Raw genomic sequence first — 24,133 nt, 5'->3', positions numbered from 1 at the left:
AAATAATAATGAAACAATGAACGTAATACTACATTCAAGTGATAAATACAATAACTAAAAACTGCTTTCACCTTTAATTTGTCGGACACTTTATGCCAGCCGTCTTTTCTGGTTTGGGCCACTTTTGATGTTTTTTCTTTAGTACATATTAAATCTTTGAATTCATCATACCCCTTTAATAAAAGGTCCTGCTCGGCTTGCGTGAAAAATTGCACCCTGTTTTTTGACATTTTGTGGAAGTCAATGAGAGACTTGCCAATAAAGTTTTCTAGACTCGATATAAATGGGCTTTTCAAGCAGCGCAGGCGCACGCAATCATCTTAGATGAATGGATCCAGCTAAACTAGTCTACTACACAGCTGCGTTTGAAAAACTGACTTATCCCAGATGAGTTTCACCGGCATTAACTCATCCAAGATGAGGTGTCTGATCTCAGATGATTTAAGCGACCTATGAAAAATACCCCCCAGGAACAGAACTACAAACTGAAACAAGCAGATGCACCACAACTCAAACTCACACAGATTCTAACACAGGGGTGCCCAACTCCAGTCCTGGGGGGCCAGAGCCCTGCACATTTTTGGGTTTCCCCTCATTTAACACGCCTGATTAAACTCCTTGTGTTAATTACCACACAGCTCTTGAGCTGAATCATTTATGGTGGAACAGGGAAAGAACTAAGCTACACAGGGCTTAAGTGAAATCCAGATCCTCTTGACTGTAATGGTGGTTTACAAATCCAGTTGTAGCTCAAAGTGTCCTCCTTGGCATGGATTGTCTGGTCACCCTGTTTAAACACTCTTCCCACCTAGCATACACGCCTTACTCACATGCTCCATTGGCTCTTCAGCCTTCCTTGCATCTTGCCCCCTCTGGCCATGAGTGACATTTGTGCACCATCGATTGAGACCATATGTATTTGGGTGTTCCCATGTTTGTGCATGTGAGTGTGCATACTTAAAAATGTGTGAATTTTAAAGATTGTGTACATTTGTGTGTATGGACCCATGTGTAAATCAGCAAGTAGTTAATAGCCAATGATTGGATCATTATTACAGCTCAGCAATGTTATGCAGCAATAAAGTGAAGCCAGCTGAGTACCTGAATCTACTGAATGGCCAGGTTATCTCATCGATGGATTTTTCCTTTCGTAATGACATGGCCATATTGCAGGATGATAATTCCAGGATTCATCAGTCTTGAATTGTCGAAGTCTGGTTCAGGGAGCATGAGGAATCATTTTCACCCATGAATTAGCTACCGCAGAGTCTTGACCTTCACCCCATTGAAAGCTTTCAGATGTGCTGAAGACTTTATGGAGTGGTTCAAGTCACCTGTCATCAATACAGGTTCTCAGCAAGAAATTAATGCAAATTTGGATAAAAAAAATGTTGTGATATTGCATAAGCACGTGGAAACAATTCCATGACAAATTTGCAGCATAAACAAAGTTAAAGGTGGTTCAATAAAATATGAAAAAGTGTGACTTTTTTTTTTGCCAAAGTACCTAAGTGTGTCTATATGATTGTATTAGAAACTGGAAAGGAGGGGGTTCCTGGAAAGAGGAAAGCCCATAAGCTCTGTATAGAGGGGAGGCTAGACTGTCTCACATCCTGTCCCCTTGGAGCAGATGCAGGCAGAACCCAAACATAACGGATCACCACGAAGAGAGGTTCCCGATTCCATGGCCCGGCCTCCCGCGACTCGAGCCCTACAGCTGCTGCTGGCACTCTGCTGGATTTTAGGAGGTCAGAGCAACCTGACCAACCTCTCCTTCCCCCTGATGTATGAGGACTGCTTAAATTGGACTGAGAATTGCTCTGTTCTTTTAGGTGAGTTGCGTCCTCTGAGTCTGAGCTGCCTGCATGCCTGCTCAGGGAGAGTGCTGATGTGGAGGCCTGGGTAATCAATGCAAAATATTTAATTTGCCCACACTGAACACCCATGTACAGAGCAACTCCCAAAGTGAACATTGTGGAACCAGCAGGGAAGTCCTGCTGAAAGAGCTCCTTCATCATGGTGCGATGAACATAATGCGTTTCAGCAAATCATCAGTCATGTCCAACACACCTCCATGCTGTGAGGGAACACTGTCACCCTCCATAACCAAAAGAAAAAGGTACAATAAAACAAACCACCCTGCACAAAATCAAAGCAAGCCTAAAACAACACACGTAGTTGGCAAAAGAATTGATCAAAGCTGGTACAATGTTAGTGGACAACAAGGTAGCACAGTGGTTAGTGCTGCTGTCTCACAGCAAGAAGGTCTTGGATTTGATCCCTGGGTTGTGCATGGTATCTCTAAGTTGGCCCTGTTATTGGTTGAGTGGGCACACCCTGTGGTGTGTTGGTTCCTGCCTGCCCCCCCCCCCTTGTTCCCAGGATTGGGTCTGGGATTCCAGTTGGGATTAAGTTATTATGGTGATGGATGGATGGTACAATGGTAATAAAATAAAAAACATGCAAACCACCTAAGAGAGCAGGGAGACCTCAAATAAAAAGAATGAAAGAGAAAAAAAATACAGAGAAATTGCAGAATAAAAACAGAAAGATCAGCAGCATGTTAGGTATGGTCCAGTAGAACTGGTTATCCACTGGCCTGGGCATGCAAACAGCCCCTTGATTGGGGGTCAACAGCAAACAGGTCTAAGCAGGAACAGTCAGGGAAACTAACAGCAACCAGGAAAGATGCAACTTAATGACACTCACCAGTAGTTTAATCTACACTGGAGTCAATTTGATATGCTAATAAGAGCTACAAGAATGCTCAAAAAGGGAAGTAAACACCTACCCCACTGCTGTCATTTATTTAAATGTGTTGAACAATAAAAACATTAATGGTGCGATGTTCACAAACCAATCATTTGCAGGGAATGAGTCCCGTACAGGAACTACACACTCGCATTCACTCACCTGCAAAGATTTGTTCTTTTTGTTCTGCTTGTTCTCAGAAATATGACATGAATGCTAACTTAACTCCTAAGTTTGCCCCCATGCAAAGCTTATAGCCATATACCCCACTCAGTAGTTGTTCTTCAAGCGTAAGACAACACCCTTAAATAAATCCCTCAACTAAAGAGAAATTAGCATGCACAGTATAAGTGTCATGCTTAAAGAGAAAACTTAAGGTGTTTTTACTGCAGTTTTATTAAGTATCAGAATGAAAATACACATTGCAAATATATTTGAAAAAATAAAATTACATGTTTTTTTTGTTTTTCTCTATTTTGTTTTTTTTTCTTTTTGCTTCTGACTTTCAGCACTTTTTAATGGGTGGGTGGGCTTTAGAAGGGGGTGTACACCTTACACGTCAACTGGAATTTGGAACGTACACTCCTTTAACCATCAGAGCATGCCCACTCCATGATGCTTCAGAGAATCGCAATATGGCCAGTTTTCAGATGGTAACGCTGTCATGGAAACGAGGCTGAAAGGAATTTGTTTTCGCTATGAGAAATGTAGCAAAATCTTGGTGTAATCTCGCGAAGCCACAAGTCACATTGATATCTCAGAACACAGATGTTTTAACTTTGAAAAATACTTTGTTATAACCATGACAGCGGAAGCACTTCTGGTTCATTATTCTTGCTTATTCTTGCTAGCTTCACGGTACTTTACTAAGTGCCGTAATTGAAACAGCTGGTGGACTCGGAATGTGGAAGAGAGTGTGCATATAGGGGACTGGATTTTAGAGATGCATCATTTTCATGATTTAAATTATTTTAACCAAGAATTATTAGTGTTTGAACTCGTTACCTGACCAAGTAGGTGTGTGTTTTTAAAAAATATGAGTAGCTAAAGTACAATGTTGAGAGACTTACATTATAATTCAATAACAAATACATGACTTCCATCCATCCATTATCTACCGCTTCTCCGGGTCGGGTCGTGGGGGCAGCAGTCTAAGCAGGGAAACCCAGACTTCCCTCTCCCCGGCCACTTCAACCAGCTCCTCTGGGGGAATTCCGAGGCGTTCCCAGACCAGCCGGGTGAAATAGTCTCTTCAGCGTGTCCTGGATCTTCCCCTGGGCCTCCTCCCAATGGGACAGGCGCGGAACACCTCACCAGGGAGGCGTCCAGGAGGCATCCTGACCAGATGCCCGAGCCACCTCATCTGGTTCCTCTCGATGCGGAGGAGCAGTGGTTCTACTCTGAGTCTCTCCCGAATGACAGAGCTTCTCACCCTATCTCTAAGGGAGAACCCAGCCACCCTGCGGAGGAAACCCATTTCGGTCGCTTGTATTCGCGACCTCGTTCTTTCGGTCACTACCCACAGCTCATGACCATAGGTGAAGGTAGGAACGTAGATCGACTGGTAAATCGAGAGATTTGCCTTTTGGCTCAGCTCCTTCTTCACCATGACAGACTAATGCAGCGCCCGCATCACTGCTGATGCCGCACCGATCCGCCTGTCGATCTCCCGCTCCATCCTTCCACGTATGAACAACTTAAACTCCTCCACTTGGGGAAGGACCCCATCTCTGACTCGGAGAGAGCACTCCACCCTTTTCCAGCTGAGGACCATGGTCTCGGATTTGGAGGTGCTGATTTTCATCCCAGCCGCTTCACACTCGGCTGTGAACTGCTCCAGTGAGAGCTGAAGGTCACAGTCTGATGAGGCCAACAGAACCACATCATCTGCAAAAAGCAGAGACCTAATCCTGAGGTCACCAAACTGGACACCCTCAACGCCCTGGCTGCACCTGAAATTTCTGTCCATAAAAGTTATGAACAGAATCGGTGACAAAGGGCAGCCCTGGCGCAGTCCGACTTACAGCCGACAATGCGGACCAAGCTCTGACACCGGTTGTACAGGGACCGAACAGCCCTTATAAGGCAGCCCGGCACCCCATACTCCCGGAGCACTCCCCACAGGACTCCTTGAGGGACGCGGTTGAATGCCTTCTCCAAGTCCTCAAAGCACATGTAGACTGGTTGGGCAAACTCCCACGCACCCTCCAGGACCCTGCCGAGAGTATAGAGCTGGTTCACTGTTCCACGGCCAGGACGAAGACCACATTGCTCCTCCTGAATCCGAGGTTCGACTATCCGACGGACCCTCCTCTCCAGCACCCCTGAATAGACCTTACCAGGGAAGCTGAGGAGTGTGATCCCCCTATAGTTGGAACACACCCTCCGGTCCCCCTTCTTGAAGAAGGGGACCACCACCCCGGTCTGCCAATCCAGAGGCACCGCCCCCGATGTCCACACGATGCTGCAGATGCGTGTCAACCAAGACAGCCCTGCAACATCCAGAGCCTTGAGGAACTCCAGGCGGATCTCATCCACCCCCAGGGCCCGGCCACTAAGGAGCTTTTTAACCACCTCAGCGACCTCCGCCCCAGAGATAGGAGAGTCCACCCCCAAGTCCCCAGACTCTGCTTCCTCAATGGAAGGCGTGTCGGTGGGATTGAGGAGGTCTTCGAAGTATTCCCGCCACCGACCCACAACGTCCTGAGCTGAGGTCAGCAGCGCCCCATCCCCACCATAAACAGTGTTGATGCCGCACCGCTTTCCCACCCTGAGATGCCGGATGGTGGACCAGAATCTCCTCAAAGCCGTCCGGAAGTCGTTCTCCATGGCCTCGCCAAATTACTCCCATACCCGAGTTTTTGCCTCAGCGACCTCCGAAGCCGCATTCCGCTTGGCCCGCCGGTACTCATCAGCTGCCTCCGGAGTCCCACAGGCTAAAAAGGCCCGATAGGACTCCTTCTTCAGCTTGACGGCATCCCTCACCGCTGGTGTCCACCAGCGGGTTTGGGGATTGCCGCCGCCACACGCACCGACCACCTTACGGCCACAGCTCCGGTCAGCCTCCTCCACAATGGAGGCGCGGAACATGGCCCATTTGGACTCAATGTCCCCCGCCTCCCCCGGGACATGGGTGAAGTTCTGCCGGAGGTAGGAGTTGAAGCTCCTTCTGACAGGGGATTCCGCCAGAAGTTCCCAGCAGACCCGCACTATACGCTTGGGTCTGCCAGGTTTGACCGGCTTCCTCCCCCACCAGCGGAGCCAACCCACCACCAGGTGGTGATTGGTTGACAGCTCTGCCCCTTTCCTCACCCGAGTGTCCAATACATGCGGCCGCAAGTCCGACGACACGACCACAAAGTCGATCATCGAACTGCGGCCTAGAGTGTCCTGGTGCCAAATGCACATATAGACACCCTTATGCTTGAATATGGTGTTCATTTTGGACAATCCGTGACGAGCACAAAAGTCCAATAACAAAACACCACTCAGGTTCAGATCAGGGGGGCTGTTCCTCCCAATCACGCCCCTCCAGGTCTCACTGTCATTGCCCACGTGAGCATTGAAGTCCCCCAGCACAACAATAGAGTCCCCAGAAAGAGCGCTCTCCAACACCCCTTCCAAGGACTCCAAAAAGGGTGGATATTCTGAACTGCCATTTGGCGCATAAGCACAAACAACAGTCAGGACCCGTCCCCCCACCCGAAGGCGAAGGGAAGCTACCCTCTCGTCCACTGCGGTAAACCCCAATGTACAGGCGCCCAGCCAGGGGGCAATAAGTATGCCCACCCCCGCTCGGCGCCTCTCCCCGTGAGCAACTCCAGAGTGGAAGAGGGTCCAACCCCCCTCAAGGAGACTGGTTCCAGAGCCCAAGCCGTGCGTTGAGGTGTGCCCAACTATATCTAGTTGGAACCTCACAACCTCGTGCACCAGCTCAGGCTCCTTCCCCACCAGACAGGTGACATTCCATGTCCTTAGAGCTAGCTTCTGCAGCCGAGGATCGGACCGCCAAGGTCCCCGCCTTCGGCCACTGCCCAACACACACTGCACCCAACCCCTTTGGCCCCTCCTACAGGTCGTGAGCCCATTGGAGGGGGGACCCACGTGCCTCCTTCGGGCTGTGCCCGACCAGTCCCCATGGGTGCAGGCCTGGCCACCAGGCGCTCGCCATCGAGCCCCACCCCCGTGACCCGCATCTGGGCAAGGGAAAACGTGAATCTATGTTTGTATTCATCATAAGGGGTCTGATGACTCCCATGACTTATTAGTGGTATTTAGCTTACTCCTTAGCACTATTTAGCCTAAATAATGGGCTACTTTTTGACATATCGAAACACAGGTGTTTCAGATTCATTTTATGCAAAAAGAAAGTGCCACTGAACAAGTGGGTGATCAGAACTAATCTTTTAAATGAACTGAATCAAATGAACTATGTCTCAAAAAAGCGTAATTTTGCCCATCACTAAAAGGCATTGGTTTAGTGAATAACACTCAGACTTCCAGGTTTGGGGGCTTGACTTCGCCTCTGCTTTTTGTTTAGGGAGCTTACAGGTACTCCTCGTGTAGTGTGCATGTAGGAGCTCTGTGACCTGTCCAGGGTGTACCCCTGTCTTGTGTCCTATAATGTCTGGGACCCTGACCAAAGTAAGTAGTAGCAAGGTGATACTCATTGCACTCCTCTGTTTCTGTCTCTTATTAGGTGAAAGTTATATAACAGCTCAGAGAAACAACCAGACAAACAGAATTTTCATCCTGGTGTCAGAAGAAGACAAGCTGGAGATCCAGAGCTCCACCACTGTGATTGTGGTGCCCGTCCTTTACTCAGTTGCATTCCTTGTTGGGCTCCCAGCGAACATCCTGGCCCTGTGGGTGCTGATATTCCACACGGAGAAGATACCATCCAACATCCTCCTCATCAACCTGGCAGTGCTGGATATGCTCCTCCTTCTGATGTTGCCCTTCCGCATCATTTACTACTTTGCTGGTTTGAACTGGTTCTTCGGCGAGCCACTGTGCCGACTGGTCATAGCGCTGCTCTATGGTAGCATGTATGGTTCTGTGCTCTGCCTGGCATTTATCAGCATAGACCGATATATAGCTCTGGTGCACCCCTTTGGTGCTCTGACCCTGCGCAGCCATCGCACCTCCCTGGCCATGAGTGTGTCCATTTGGGTGGTGGTCCTGTTGGCCATGCTGCCTCTGTTATTTTTTCGCCAGTCCTACCTGCTGAGCGACCCTTCCGTTATCACCTGTCATGATGCCCAGCTTGAGCCTTTGCTGACCACTTTCTTTTTCCCCTACTATGCCAGCCTTTTCAGTCTCTGCTTCTTGCTCCCTCTGCTGGTAATTCTCTTCTGCCATGGCGCCGTGCTGAAAACCCTTCTGGCCAGAGGGCACCGCTACTCCCACGCTGCGTGCCTCACCGCCCTGGTCTTGCTGGTCTTCCTTGCATGTTTCCTCCCCAGCAACATCCTCCTGCTTCTGCAGTGCGCAGACAATACGGACAACCTCAGTGTGTCCTATGTAGTCAGCCTGGCCTTCAGCTGCTTTGGTCCCTGCATTGATCCCTTCATCTACAACTATGTGTCTGATGACTTCAGGGGCAAAGTTCTCAGGGTGCTCTGCTGCTGCCGTGCTGGGCAACAAGTATCCTCCAATAACAGCGGCATACATTTGTCAAGCAGCAGCCAATCCAGGAACACCTTGCTGTCTAAGTTTTGGGGGCAGATGAATTTTTTTTACCTGTGCCAGGAGGTGTGATGCAGAATAAATCTAAAGTAGTTTTGTATGGGAAGTTTGTAAAATGTCTTAAATATGTAATTGTTGGGTAAAACATATTTATACCTCTTACTCTGGGCCAGTGACAATTAGCTCACTATCTTATTTAAACAAAGTCATTATCAATCTAAGGATCCTATTCTTCCATCAAGCATATAACTCAAAGTGCTTAAATATACATATTATACACAATTTCTCAAACTTTCACAATATGAACCAAACCTCCTTGGATTTTTTAGGCATGACACCCCAAAAGACTTAATGTATAACAAAAGATGCAAAATATTAGTATAATATAGACATATTTTAAGTTAGCTTACAGCAGGAATTCCCCTTTCTGAGCTCAGGACCTAGTCAATACAATCACACACCTTATGATGTGACCTGAAGCTTAACCAAATCAATAATGTGCTAGTTAGGTTGTAATCGGTTTGCTGTAAGCTACACATATTATCATGATGAAAGTGTGAACTTACATAACATTGTATATCCAATGTTATGTAAGCTATCTGGACAAAAAACAGAATTCTGTCGCTCCATGTGTAATAGCATAGCAAGCAACATAGCACCACAGGCTAACAAACACACTCTTGGCTAACAAACACACTAGTGTTATATTATTTCTTTGTTTTGACCCCTCATGGTCCCTGTGTTTCCTGGTTCCTTTCTTGTATTCAGTCTGTAATAAATCCTTTGCATCCTTTACTGTGTCCCATCGTGACACTAGCCCATTTCATTACATGCATATTTATTATACTCATTGTCTTTTTTCTAACTGGGCACCTGATGACTTAAACCCTTTCAAAGTGTTAATTTGACACTCGAGCATCAGTACATTCCCAGTCCCACAACACATCAACCAAGAGTCAAGACTAAACCAATTCACCTTGGCAGGGGTGGACTGGCAAGAAAACTGCAGCCTGGGAATGTGATGCTGACCAGGGGTGGTCCCCCCTTGGTAAATTTTGTATAGTATTTTGTCCTAAATGGCTTGTCTTATGATGACGTAAACACACGACAGATCAGACTAGATTATGCTCACCACTAACCAAAAAGCTAAATAAACCATGGAGGATGATCGAGAGGGCGAGAGGTGTACTTTCAACAACTGAAAGTCAGTGGCGCCTCCAGAAATTTCTCATAGGGGAGGCCAGATGGGGCCATTGAAAATCTTGGGGTGTCACACCAACAGCCGAGCTGAATTTCAGGAATTCTGTTATGCTGTTTTAGTATAGCTAGTTGAAAACTATGAGAAAGATTTAAGGGATCACCTACTGATATACTTTGGTTTCTTGTGTTACATTTAATATTCCAGTGATCACATGTGCATAGACTTACAATGACATTGTACAATTAACATTTTGAGTTCCACAATAAACCGGTTTTAATGTGTTATGTATACGTGTTATTCAATGAATTGTTTTGTTACTGGGAACAAGCTTAACCAAGTTTAAAAACACCACACTAGTCTCCAATTATGTTCAATACAGCTTTGACTTATTTGACTGTTGCTGCATCTTTATGTACACTAAAATGTTACATATATTCCCAAAAATGAAAAAATAAAATAAAAAGGCATTACAAGTACATTTGTATATTTTATTATGGCCCACTGGCAAACAAACTGAAATACAGTAATCAAGTACATGCTATACACACTCAATACAGTTTTATTCGCCTGTTGCTGTGCTTTTTTGCAAACAAATCTACATGCCAGAAAGCAAGTTAAATAGCGTATAGTACCGAGGTAATTAAATTCGGCACTAAAAAAAACACGTCAGTCCAGCCGGTAAAGTTTACAGAACAAATAATTTCAACTCTTCTTTTTTAGAAATAATGACTTACTCACTCACCGGTAGTCCTCTTCCTTAACTCCGCTCGCGACCGGCGTTTGTTGACGATAACCAGAGGCGCGCTGAGCTGCTGCTTTCTGTGCCCCCCCTTCCCCCGCGTGTGATTCGAGAACACCTTGCTGACAGTGCATTTGTTGTAACGCATATTTGAGCATAGAAGCATATCATGCATATGCGACCGATGGGGGGGTTAGCAAATTTATCAGGGGGGGGGGGGCAGTGCTGGAAGTACAGTCATTATTTCGACTTTGTGTCAGGTAAAGATGAAAACAACATTGTCGTTCGTTGTAAACTTTGTGCCAGCAGCAAAACGCTTTCAACAGTGAAAAACACATCTAATTTACTAAAAAACATTTGATACGGCATCACAGCTGTTACGTATGGCTAGGAAGAGAAGCAGGGATCCAGGAGTGCAGGGAGTACAGAGCTTTAATGAGTCGGTTTGGGAAGGAATACAGGAAATGTTCAATACGGCACAGAGTGTGATCACACGTTCTTCAGCCCAGGTAAGCGGAAAGAGAGCGACGGGCAGGGGTGATGTCACCGACTCGGTAAGCTGAGAGGTAGGAACAGAAGCGGCGCGCAGTAATCGTGGTCATTGTCCGTAAGCCGAGGTCGATACCAGAGGGTTCCGCCCGACGGAGAGACACAAGACCGGGGAACACAAGGAGGGGCGAACAGGAGAGGCAGGACAGGTGGGTCAGGTACGGGAGCTGGACTGAGGAGGGAAGGCAGAAAGGTAAGGTTAGCACACAGGGCTAACAGGTAAGGCAAGGTTAAACGAAAGACAGAACAAATGCTCGGTAAGGCTGTGAAACATCAGCGCAATACTTCGCGAGGAAGGTTTGGGTTGGCTTTTCGGTTTTTCTTTTTTGGCGGCTAATCGTCTGTTGATGTGTTGCACCTGTCTGGCCCTGCCCCTGTGGGCGTGACAACAGCGGCAAAGTAAAGCTTTTCGAAAAAAGCCGCCGACCGAGAGGCACATACAGCTGGTAACGCATGCACTTCCGCTAAACAGTTGTGTGCTGGTGTGTATTTATTTGCTTTTTTTACATCAAACGTAAGATGGCGAGGCTGAACTTGCGTGTTGAGCTTATATCTTACCTTTACAGGTATATGTACAGCAGAGTGTGGTGCTAAGCCTCTGTGCCTGTGATTGTAAGGTCGCAGGTTTGAGCCTGGCCTTGATCAAGGCCCTTAACCCCTTCCTCTCTGGGTGCTGCTATGGATGGCTGCCCTTTGTAACCCACTTGCTCTCCCCTACAGAGGCATAAAGAGAATTTCCCAATGGGAATGTATCAATTTTAATATCCTGACTGTAATTTTTAAGTCACTGTTACCATTAATACACATCATCAACATCTCATTTCAACTGCATTGATTCATTTATTCAAGTGTATTTATTGATATATCCCCATTTAGGTAAGCAGACCCTGGGAGTATGGGAGCCTATCCTTGGCAAGGCTGGGGTAGAGTCTGAATGGGATCCCAGTCCATCTCAGGGAACACGCACACATGCATTGACTCATGTTTCCGACTACATGTCTTTGGACTGCGGCAGGAATGTGGAGTACCTGGAGGAAACCAGCAGGCCATAGATTTCAGACTCACACACATTTAGTAGATCAGTGGGATTCATACCTCCAACTCTGGTGGTATGAACTGCCATTACTACGCCCCCCCCCACCCAAAAAAAAAAAACACACAAGCTTAAATGACTCTTAATTAACAAACACTGGTTCGCTAACAGATGTTTTTTTACTTACTTGTACAGTGGTACCTCAGAACTCAAACTTAATCCTTTCAGAACTCCGGATCGAATCCTAAAAAGTTCGAGTTCTGATCGAATTTTCCCCATTAGATATTACACCGGCCCCAAAAAATTACACCGAATTTTTTTTTTTTTTAGCATTTAAACACAAAATGAACCGGACGAAACAAGAAAAGCATATACTGTACTAAACACATCTAAGAACATTTATCAAAACAGTAATTTACAAAGTAAGAAAATAAATGCATCCAAACAATGTGTAAAGTAAAAAAAAAAAAATCAATGTGTCCTGCCCCGATCGTCCGCTCCTTCTGTGTGCCACGCCCCCTCGTTAACCTCGTGTGCCGTGTGATCAGCTGTTTCTGGTTGTTGTCATTAGTCCTCTGTATTTAGTCTGCGTTTCAGTTTGTTTCCCCAGTCCGGTCATTGTATTGTCCGTCTGCGTTTTGCCTGCCTTACCTGTAACTAAACCCCATATTCCCCGATACCCTGACGTCTGCGCCTATGTCTCTGTTCCGTCCCCGCTGGGCACGGCAATATTATTATAGTTAAATGTATTAATGGTTTATCATTAATATTAAAATAATAAGAAATCTTTACTTTAAAATGTATTTTATTATATAATAATAATTACTGTTACTGTCTGTCATTGTCTAAATGTATTTTTACTGTCTAAATATATGTATTCAGCTAGTGTAAACATGCACGATGCTATCACAGCGCATGCAAGGCTGAGATTGAAGCGTTACCCTTTGTTTCCGCTGAGAGACGTGCCGCGTGACTCATTTCCCCGCGCATACAAGTTATCTTAGGTCGGCGTTCACGGTTTGACTTCTAAGATTCAGATCAAGTTCTAGGTAATTTTTTTTCGAACTAGTTGGTTCGATTTTTAAGAAATTCAAGTTCTAATGAGTTCCAGAACTGAGGTGCCACTGTAATTATACTCCTGCCCTTGTGGGGTCAGTATAGTTTCCTAGAGGGATATAAGGAGTAAAGGCAGCAAAGGCAGCCATTTGTCTGGCCGTTGCAGGGTTTACCAAGAAACTTTCATGTCAGAAGAAAAGTGTTGATTGCACATTATATAACTAATATTTCAAAGGGCTGCTACTTTGCTATTAAACAGCTTTATTTATCTCTGAGATTGCATGAAGCAGGCTAGGCACTGGGATTGTTTGCTAGGCAGTGTAATGTGTGTATCCGACTGTCTAACCCAGGGGTCACCAACCTATTAGAAACTGAGCTACTTCACGGGTACTAAGCCATACGAAGGGCTACCAGTTTCATAAACATGTTTTAAATCCTTTTTAAAAATAATGTCATTTTCAAATCTGTATGAATGTGGTGCAGTGGTTAGCACTGTTGCCTCACACCTCTGGGACCTGGGTCACGTGTGTGTGGAGTTTGCATTTTCTCCCCGTGTCATCGTGGAGTTTGCATTTTCTCCCCGTGTCATCGTGGGGTTTCCTCCAGGTACTCCAGTTTCCCCCCACAGTCCAAAGACATGCTGAGGCTGATTGGAGTTGCTAAATTGCCCTTAGATGTGCATGTGTGAGTGTGTGAGTGTGCCCTGCGATGGGCTGGCTCCCCTGCCTTGTGCCCATTGCTTCCAGGATAGGCTCCAGACCCAGTAGGATAAGCAGGATGGATGGATGAATGCAAATGTGATTAAAGAAGAATGGTAGGGCCTTATGGAATCCATTTCATTTTTTTCATAAATCCTGTTTTATTTTTTCTAAATTCTGTTTTTTCCATTTTTATTCTTCTGAATTGCATGTTTTACATTATTATCATATTTATTCACCTAAAAAGTGTCTAATTATGGAGTGGATGAGAAAAAAGAACAATGCAATAGGAAAAAATCTCACATTTAATGACTTCATGTCCTGGGTTCAGCAGAACATTTACTGTTTTGGCAAAACATTTACCTGTAAACAACAAAAACATTAATTTTTCATGCAAAAGAAAGAAAATTATGTATTTCACATTAGCATCGTCTGTGACCACTGCCCAGACATCATTGAGATCCAGTTTGTTGTTGTGGAGGGAGCCTATTACTGCTTGGGCAAAATAACAGAATAACAATGGATAATCACCAACAATCACCTAATAATTATTATCCATTCAGATACAGTTCATTTTTACCAGAAATATGCACATTTTCACTTATTGGCATAACTAACAAACACATTTCAATATCGTAATGCATGTAATTCGCATTACATTCTTATTAGTATAATGTATTTTAATTTATTATCCTCACCAATGACGATGTTCAGAACGCTGCAGTCTCTTGCACCGGTAGTTTCGTCGACAACGATTGATATTTTTTTCCCTTGAAGCTTCTGTCGCACAGCCTCCATATCAGGGTTCCCACTCTATTTAATGAGTCATTTTCCAGGACATTTCCGGGAGCTTTTTCCGGAAATTCATGACAGGATCTGGTCAAACAGTCATACACTTTAGTCGCAAGCTTAACGCCATTTTAATTTCTCTTTGATTATGCACTTGCCTCAGTGCACTGAGATGTAGTGCGTAGTGCGCACTTCCTCCTGTAGTGCACACTACCATGGGTAAGTGCTGTCATAAATGGAACACTAACGTTTTGCACTTACCGGAAGTGACCGACTAGCATTTGATCGCGATTCTCCAGCGCCCCAAAATATTTGCCGTGTTTTGTTTACAATGAATTTCCTTGTGGTTTTATTTGCGTGTATATAACTTATCTACGACCGCCTAACCGGCTAAAAAATTGCTAACATTTACGTGTGCGAACTCTTCTAAGCCGATATAATCGCAAACTCAAACTTATCTATAACTGTCGTCAGAGAGTGACAGGCTACACACCAAAGTATACATCAGTAAAATAATTTTATTAATGTTACATTTATATGACGCAGTTGCCTCCGCTTGAGCTTGCGTGTCTGTGTTGTCCGCCATTATTTAAACTTGCCGAAAGTCCCTCCCCTTCCGCTACGTAGTCAAAATGGCGTCCGTTTAGTGCGAGTAGTGTCCAACTGTCAATCGTTCTGCAATCTGCACTGCGTTTTCTGGCCGTTTTCAGTGCACCATCCGGATACTTTCAATGCACTTAATTTTGGCTTAGTTGTCAGTGTGAACGCACTACGCCTTAAAATCGCGCACTAAAAGTGCGCAAGTGCGCGATTTCGGACACACCCTTAGTGTCACCGATATGCTAAATTAGACATCATTTATCAAATACTAGAACTTTGCATGTTCCACATATATACAAGGAACTGATGTGTGATCCACATAAGCTGAGTAAAAATAGAACACAACAGTGCCTTGCTTTGTATGTGAAAAAATATCATTAAGTATCATTAAGCTAGAAATTAGAAATTTGTAAGGTTTCAGACTCTCTGGATACAAATGTTTGTCAAAAGATAATAAAAGCAGAAAAAAGCAGGGGGTTAGGGGTTTGTCTGAGAATGAAGCTAATGTTCAAAAACCTGAAACATTCACAGACTGATATGTATGTAAAAGGGCAATATGAAGCAAAACCCGTATCTCGGTATTTTTAGGCAAAATAGCGATATACGATATATATGTATGTATGTAAGTGGGCTAAATGTTTAATTTTAAGTCAAAGCCACATGTGATCTGTGACAAACACTTATGTGTAACACTTACAGAGTATAAAAAACGAAATACAAATAGAGGGTCAGTACGTAAATAGTCGTATATGCTGTTTAATCCGTCTCAAAACCCGCGCACATAAAAACCACACGTGTGTATGTGATATGAGCGCACACAACAGCATCCGCGAACAGAAAAGCCATCGTCTCACTCGCTAGACAGATTGAATTTTGAGACTTTGGAGGCGGGAACAGTGGCTGATGTCTCCGGTCCTTTGATTGGTCACTTGGAAAACTACACTTGGCTGTTGCTTTGGATGAAGATGAAGAAGATCACTGACCAGTCGAGGATAGAATAGCCAGCTTCTCACCGTCATGATGTCAAAGCAAGTATAAGTCTTACACTTACATCTTAACATCTTTCAGAGATCCTATTTTAATATTGGTAATATTGGTTTGAGGTGGTACTTGAAATCACACACACACACACACACGTAGGGTAAACATATCCTTATGGGGACTGCTCATTCATTTCAATGGGAAAAATGCTAACGCTAACTATGACAACCTTAACCCCTACCCTGCCCTAACCATAACCATAAGTAACCAAGCAAAATACAAGAGTTTTTGCATTTGTAGTTTCTTCATAGCTGTCACCGATTTTTATAAAATAGAGTTTTCCCTTATGGGGACCAGGAAACCGGTCCCCATAAGGGAAAAAAAACGCATATTTATCACGTAAGGATAGGTAAACCCACTCACACACACACACACACACATATAGAAGATTGTGCGGGGACAAATAAAATTGCACGGGATACCGGCGCATATCAATCTGTGAACATTTAATTTGTGTTTGTGTGTGTGTACTTAATTAAAGCAGTGCTTGAAATTCAGCGCAGGATTGCTAATATCCCATTCAATTTTATTTGTTCCCACACAGTCTGCTATCATAATGCAGGGATTTCCTGCTTTGTCTTACTGTATATAAAAGTAAGTGCAGAATGGCTCACTGTAAGTAAAATGTGAATAACAACAACATCACAAAACCAGTTCAGATCCTGAGAGCAGCACTCCCCTGCTATTAGTTGCTTCTTGGGTTAGAGTTAAAACTGATGAGAAGTTGGGTTAATAGGCAGCGACCTCCACTATGGCACATGGGGCTGGACGATCCAGATGTGCCCTCACAAGGTCAAAGAGCTCTTGCAAAGCCTGTGTGATATCAGGGGGCACTTCTATGCGATTATATAGGGCCTGCAGAAGATACAGCTCCTGACGACACAGAGATTTCAGGTAAATTTAGCGGTGCTGCACTGAATCCCATTTGTATTTTATTCAAAAGGCTTTCGAGAAGATGACGTCTCAGCTGTTGACAGAACAAAGCATAGTTGTCAAGGTGCCAAGATGTATGTCTCTGATACACACAACACTATTCAAAAGTTTTCATTTATGAAAATAAAACAGGTGCGTGAAAAGCTTTTTATTGATTTAAATATGTGTGTGTGTGTGTGTGTGTGTGTGCGCACGCACGTGTGCATGTATGTATATGTACCGTGCTTGAATTGGGAAAAAATGGTGCTGAAACACACATTACTCACAGGTCAGTGTGTTTATCAGCCAGAATCAACAAATCATTAAGTATTACATTCTGAAATTCTACACTGAATAAAAGATACTAAGAGATATTGCTGATGTTCACAACATAAATTTATTGGCTCAAAGGGACAACCATTTGCTAAACTATTCATTTGTAATATGTAATAATCATATTTAATAATTTAATAATGTAATACCTGTATGATCGCATATTATGCATGTGTGTACTGATGTGTGTATATTTTGTGCTTTTATACTTCTAGTCTCTTTTTAAATATGTCTCTAACATTCAGAAGTAAACAAGCTAAGAATTTCATTGTGTTGTCACTGAACAAACAATAAAGAACTTTAACTTGATTCCAATTATTAGAGTAATCGAAGTTATTAGGTCTGCAATGGAGAATTCTGCAAAGGGTGAAAACCATCACTTATCTATGAATACAAAATATGTGTATGGTATGTGTGTCAAACTTTTCAGACTTGAGGTGACCTTGGGGAAGTGCCAGATAAAAGGTAATGAAATCCCATTGCTGAGCCTTGTTCAACAACAAAAATTACAGAATGTGTGGAGAATCTAATGGTAACATTGTTCATTTTACAGGTTATCAATCACAGTTGCTGCCTGTAACTTGTATTATTTTGAGCAGTTTTTCCATTTCACTTTAGGTCCAAGCCTCTTGTTTTCTTCTTATTTTGTCTATATTACTGGTGTGATATACTTTAACTTTGAATTGAGATGTTAGCTGTTATGTGTTGTGGTGAAAGTCTGATATTAACCCAACTTCTCGTCGGTTTTAACTCTAACCCAAGAAGCAACTAATATCAGGGGAGCGCTGCTCTCAGGATCTGAACTGGTTTTGTGATGTTGTTGGAAGAGATGCCTTGTTATTCACAATGAAATTTACTTACAGTGAGCCATTCTGCACTTACTTTTATAAATGCAGTAAGACAAAGTGGGAAATTCCTGCATTATGATAGTAGACTGTGGGAACAAATAAAATTGAATGGGATATTAGCAATCCTGCGCTGAATTTCAAGCACTGCTTTAATTAAGTACACACACACACACACACACACACACATGCACGCACACCATAAGTAACCTAACCATAACCATAAGTAACCAAACAAAACACAAGAGTTTTTTCATTTTTAGTTTTTCCGTTGCAGTCACAGATTTTTATAAAATAGAGTTTTCCCATAAGGTAAAAAAAACAGGTTTTCATCACGTTGTTGGGACATTTGGTCCCCATAAGGTAAGGTATACCTGGACCACACACACACACACACACACACACACACACACACACACAAACACATATCTATGAATCCGAGTACCACCTCAAATTTGGTGTAAGACTTGCTAGCTCCATGACAGAATGCATACCTGGCTATTCCCTCATTGACTGGTTGATGAACTTCATCTTCTTCCAAAGCAAACAGCCAATCATAGTTAGTTTTCCAAGTGACCAATCAAAGGAGAGGAAACATTAGCCACTGATCCCGCCTCCAAAGGAGTAAAATTCAACTTGACTAGGAAGTGAATGTTGTGTTGTGCAGATGGGAGCACATAGAGAGAGATTTCTGTTCGCAGATGCTGTTCTGTGCATTTGTATCACACACGCGCATGGTTTTTATGTGCACAGGTTTTGAGATTAAACACCAAAGGGGTCCTTGATTTTTAAAATTTCATTATATTCCATCAGCTAAGCAGTGGCGTAGCCAGAAAACTGACTTTGGGTGACTGTGGTTGCCCACTTCAAAACCACGAGATTTGCTCAGCTAAACCTGCTGTCAGGTATGTTTGGTTCAGAGTATTAGGTGACACTCATTCTGATCTGTTTCTGGAACAGAAATGGCCAAGGTTTGAGCTACCAATTTGGGATTACGTGGGGGTGTGTACACCATTGACTGAAACCATATGTACTTGGATGTTCCCTGTTAAGTATGTGAGTGTGTATGCTTACAAACTTGTGCATTATGAGTTTGTGTAAGCTTGTGTGTGTATGGACATGTGTGGGTAAAGGCAAATTTTAAATTGACTATGTGTCTGTAATTGTTTGCACATGTACACCAGAAGTATACATACACTTCAGAAAAATTGTTGAACATTAAATCCGAGTAAACTTTTTCTGTTTTAGGTCAGTATCACCTAAAGTTTTTGTTAGATGTTAAATGTCAGAATAAAGAGAGAGAGAATTTTATTTTTTATTTTTATTACTTCAAGTTTACATAGGTAAACTTCTGGTTTCAACTGCATATGTATCAGTAATTTTTCTACCCCCAGCAAGCCTTCATGACAACTATTGGTAATTCACCATGTGTGAACCTTGGCCAACGGGTGACTAGCGCTGCTGGGCCGTGAAAAGACACGCTGCTATTTCATCTGTGCTGGTATCCCTGCAGTTTTTATTTCCAACTTATTTGTTTAGCAGTTTTGCTTGGATGTTTTTATTATTAGTTTTGTACTGATTTGTGTTTATTAGTTTTGTTTTGTTTTTACTATGGCTGTTCCTGCAATCATGTGCAGATGCAGGCAGAACCCAAACGTAACAGAACACTACAAAGAGAGGTTCCCGATTCCATGGCCCGATCTCCCATGACTCGAGCCCTGCAGCTGCTGCTGGCACTCGGCTGGATTTTAGAAGGTCAGAGCAACCTGACCAGCCTCTTCTTCCTACTGATGAACGAGGACCCATTAAATGGGGTTGAGGATTCAGACCCGGTCATGACAGGTAATGAGCTGGGTTGTCCTTTACTTTCCTTTTTCCCTAGAGAGTTCTTGTACATTTTTGAAGTGTGTTTTTGCTCGTTATTGTGTTGAAGAAATTAAGTAGTTTGCCAACATCCCTAGTGCATTTATATAGTCACGCATAACAATAACAAACATAATAAACAAGCTATTAAACTATTGGTTAACCTACTGTATAAAGGACTAACTGACACTCTCTTGTTTTAGGAGGTCCACCCAACCAGCCCTGGCCCCCCCAACCAGCCTTCCCACCTATCAAGGATTCATTACCCCCTGCACCTGGTGAGTTGCGACCTCTGAGCCTGAGCTGCCTGCATGCCTGCTCAGCATGAGTGTTAATATGGAGGCCTGGATGTAAATATACGGGGGGGGGGGGAATGAGTAAATAAATGCACTGGGGATGTTGCAGACTACTGTAATTTCCTCAGCATGATAGTGAGCAAAAACACACTTCAAAAATGTACAAGAACTCTCTAGGGATAAAGGAAAGTATTGGATTGGACAACCCCAGCCTCAGTCTCATTTAACCTATACAAGACATAAGCCTTACAGTATGTGTATTAATACAACCTTGTCTGGCAGAAACCATATCGGCATTAAAATCTCTTACACTACACTTCTACAGCTGTCACAATGCTTAGCCACACAGTAACAGAACTTCTTGACCTGGTCTGCATGCTCTGTTTTCAGTTGCAGGTACATGAGTTGAGGAGCGGGTAGTTTGGATTAAAAAGCAGGAGTATCCAGCAACCTGGCCATGAGTGTGTACAGTATATATTAAACTACTTGTTTAGACAGTTATGTGGCAAGGAGGGCAAGGAGGGTATGATAATGATACGTAGTGTGACTTCCTATTGACTACGCTAAGATACGGCAGCCCAAAGTGGGTGACCGTTGAAGGACACCTGAAAGAACCTGCAGAATAAACACAACAAAATACAACAGAAACAGTAAAAACGGAAAAAATCAGCAGCGTGTCCAATATGGTCCAGCAGCACTGGTCATCCACTGGCCTGGGCATCCACACAGCAAACAGCCCCTTGACTGGGGATCAGCAGCAAATAAGCCTAAATAAGCAGGAACAGTCAGGGAAACCAGCAGCAAGCTGAAGACCAACAAACATCAGCGGCATCAGAGGGCATGAAGCAGGAAAGATGCACCTTAATGACGATCACCGGTGTTTTAATCTACACTGGAGTCAATTTGATATGCTAATAAGAGCTACAAGAATGCTCAAAAGGGAAGTAAAGGGGAGGGAAACACCCACCCCACTGCTGTCATTTATTTAAATGTGTAGAACAATAAAAACATTAATGGTGTGATGTTCACAAACCAATCATTCGCAGGGAATGAGTCCCGTACAGGAACTACACACTCGCGTTCACTCACCTGCAAAGATTTGTTCTTTTTGTTGTTCCGCTTGTCCTCAGAAATATGACATGAATGCCAACTTAACTCCTAAGTTAGCCCCTGTGCAAAGCTTATTGCCATATGCCCCACTTAGTAGTTGTTCTTCAAGCCTCCATTTTTATCAGATAAGGATGCAGTGGTGACGAAATCTGACTTTTATTTTTGTTTTATTTATATTTGACAGACTAGTAATATGTTTAATTTCATCATTGTTATTAACGCATATTATAGTCACGTTTTTGTTTTAGTTACCGTCAGGCAAAAACCCTTTGTCAAGCCATATTTTTGGCAACAAAATTAACAGTGGAGGCACTAACAGGTATCACAAACAGGTGTGAGTGCAAGCAAACAAACTATCTCAATGGAAACTGTACAATTTAACTGCTGTAAAATCTCTTTCAATGCGGTCAATCCCTTATGTTTTTCCTTTTTTTGCTTCTGGAATTTTGGCACTTTTTTAATGGGTGGGTGGGCTTTTGAAGAGAGTGTACACCTTACACGTCAACTGGAATTTGGAACGTACACTCCTTTAACCATCAAAGCACGCCCACTCCATGATACTTCAGAGAATCGCAATATGGCCAGTTTTCAGCCGGTACCGATGACGAGGCTGAAAGGAATTTGTTTTCGCTATGAGAAACTTAGCAAAATCTTGGTGTACTTTCATGAAGACACAAGTCACATTGATATCTCAGAGCACAGATGTTTTTACTTTGAAAAATACTTTGTTATAACCATGACAGCGGAAGTACTTCTGGTTCATTATTCTTGCTTATTCTTGCTTGCTTCATGGTACTTTACTAAGTGCCGTAAGTGAAACAGCTGGCGGACTCGGAATGTGGAAGAGAGTGTGCATATAGTGTACTGGATTTTGGAGATACATCATTTTCATGATTTTAACCAAGAATTGTTAGCATTTGAACTCATTACCTGACCAAGTGATGAGCTGGTAGGTGTGTGTTTTTAACAAACAAATACATGACTTATTAGTGGTATTTAGCTTACTCCTTAACACTATTTAGTAGTGCTGGGCAAGTTAACGCGTTAATATCGCGTTAACGCAGTACTTTATTAACGCCGACAATTATTTTATCGCGAATTAACGCAGTTTATTATATTAGTAGTAGTATTATTTTGAAAGTCTGTTGCTCGCTGGCTCTGAATCAGAGCATGTGAGCGGAGTGGAGCGGAGCGTGAGCGAGGAGCGGAGCCGGCTGAATTTGGTCAGATCGCGAAGCGGTTTTTTAATTAAGGCTGGAGCAGTCGCTCTGTCTCTCCAATTTCGCTCCGATACCGCTCACACTACGATTCTGAGGCGCGCCCAAATCTACCCAGAATTCATCTGTACAATTATCAAGACTGTCACACAAATTGGAACGAGATGGAATTCGCAAAGTATTTCACAAAGGAAACTGATAAATCATACAAGTGTACTATTCTTATCAAACGTATAGATGACAATAATGTAGAGCAAGAACAATAATGTGGTGAAACTGTTTCAGTGAGTAAAGATTCACTTTGGAATCACTTTTCTCAGAAACATGAGAGGGTGCTACACGAACAGGCGGAAGCCAAAGCAAAACGCGAGCAAGTTTTATATGGTTGTACCATATCAAGTCTATAGTAAATTAAAGTATAAAAGCCTATAAAGTAAAGATCGGTAATCAAATAAATTCATTTTGTCATTCAAAGTAGGTCTAATAGGATTTTTTAAATTTCACGTAACGCTGTCAGTGAAATTTTATTTTATAGAGAGACGCAGCAGCAGCATCAACAGAAAAAAATTGAGAAATTTAAAACGTGCATGTATATTTAGGCTATTAAGCCCACTGATTCCTTTATTTTTAAGCCTATTTTTGTGTGGAATGCCATTGCCAAACCTGTTCGTTGTTGCCTATAAGTTGCTTAAAAATAAATATTTTCTGTTCTGACTGGCAATGTTGCCGTTGCTCATATTTCTTTATGATATAAGGCTTCGGTTTAAGGTGACTTTTGTAAGGCATGCAGATTATTTGTCCCTCTTTTAAATTGGAGCGAGCGTGGAGCGATTTGACTGGAGCGGGAGGAAATTTTAGTGGAGCGAGGAGCGGCGTTGAGCGGAGCGGCTTAGTGCGAATTAGAGCGGAGGAGCGGGCGGAGCCAACAGCCTCGTGAGCGAGGAGCGGAAATTCTCACCGCTCCACTCCGCTCACATGCTCTGCTCTGAATACACCTACAAACCATGGGTCACAGGAGGGGAGGGATGTTGATCAGTACTGGCTTGGAATGGGCTTCATCACGCGTTTCAATCAATGAGAGCTTTTGGGGTGGGGCTAAGACTGCTGCATTGTTACATGTACTTTTATTCAGCACAAACTCAGCACCAATAATCTGAGACCACTTAAAATGTTATTATTCTATTTTTTGTTAAAATCTTTAAACATATACTTTTCAAAAACCTATTTTCAGACATGCTGAGAAATTGTAAAAAATCACATTGTAGACATTTCTAGGTAAGACTTTTGAGCTCTGAAGCTTAGACACAGGGGTTGGCTACACATAGGTGAAAGAGACATTCTGAAATTTTATGTGGTTTGGTTACTAAAGTGTTAGAATTTTGGAGTAACACTCTTTTTCCTCAAAGTCAGTG

The 24,133-nt window shown here is 43.2% G+C and overlaps 2 protein-coding genes and 1 long non-coding RNA gene across 11 annotated transcripts in view; 2 read left to right on the top strand and 1 right to left on the bottom strand.

The window, feature by feature from the left end:
- LOC111843587 (proteinase-activated receptor 4-like) overlaps positions 1-24,133 on the top strand; it is a 62,787-nt gene that overhangs the window by 30,778 nt on the left and 7,876 nt on the right. For 2 of the 9 annotated variants that reach the window (XR_011993602.1, XM_072717462.1), the window contains exons 1-3: positions 18,404-19,736; positions 19,873-20,077; positions 20,302-20,376. Coding sequence is in view for 8 of the 9 variants with exons in the window: in XM_072717462.1 (XP_072573563.1) it covers positions 19,873-20,077; positions 20,302-20,376 (280 nt within the window). In the remaining variant the exon portion in view is untranslated. The other 7 variants (XM_072717466.1, XM_072717463.1, XM_072717464.1 and 4 more) reach the window with 7 other exon arrangements.
- On the top strand, positions 1,685-8,511 carry LOC111843746 (proteinase-activated receptor 4-like). The gene is made up of 2 exons (XM_023811571.2): positions 1,685-1,832; positions 7,451-8,511. The coding sequence occupies exons 1-2, from the start codon at positions 1,685-1,687 to the stop codon at positions 8,509-8,511; spliced, it is 1,209 nt and encodes a 402-aa protein (XP_023667339.2).
- LOC111843735 (uncharacterized) lies at positions 10,115-15,229 on the bottom strand. Its single transcript, XR_011993603.1, has 5 exons — positions 14,766-15,229; positions 14,414-14,591; positions 14,019-14,078; positions 11,487-11,642; positions 10,115-11,100 (listed from the first exon to the last, which is right to left on the bottom strand). It is a non-coding gene; the product is annotated as an uncharacterized lncRNA (long non-coding RNA).

This window comes from Paramormyrops kingsleyae, chromosome 10 (genome assembly GCF_048594095.1).
Source record: "Paramormyrops kingsleyae isolate MSU_618 chromosome 10, PKINGS_0.4, whole genome shotgun sequence".
NCBI lineage: Eukaryota > Metazoa > Chordata > Actinopteri > Osteoglossiformes > Mormyridae > Paramormyrops > Paramormyrops kingsleyae.
The sequence above is the reverse complement of the archived record's forward strand: the minus strand, read 5'-3'. Positions and strand labels throughout refer to the sequence as shown.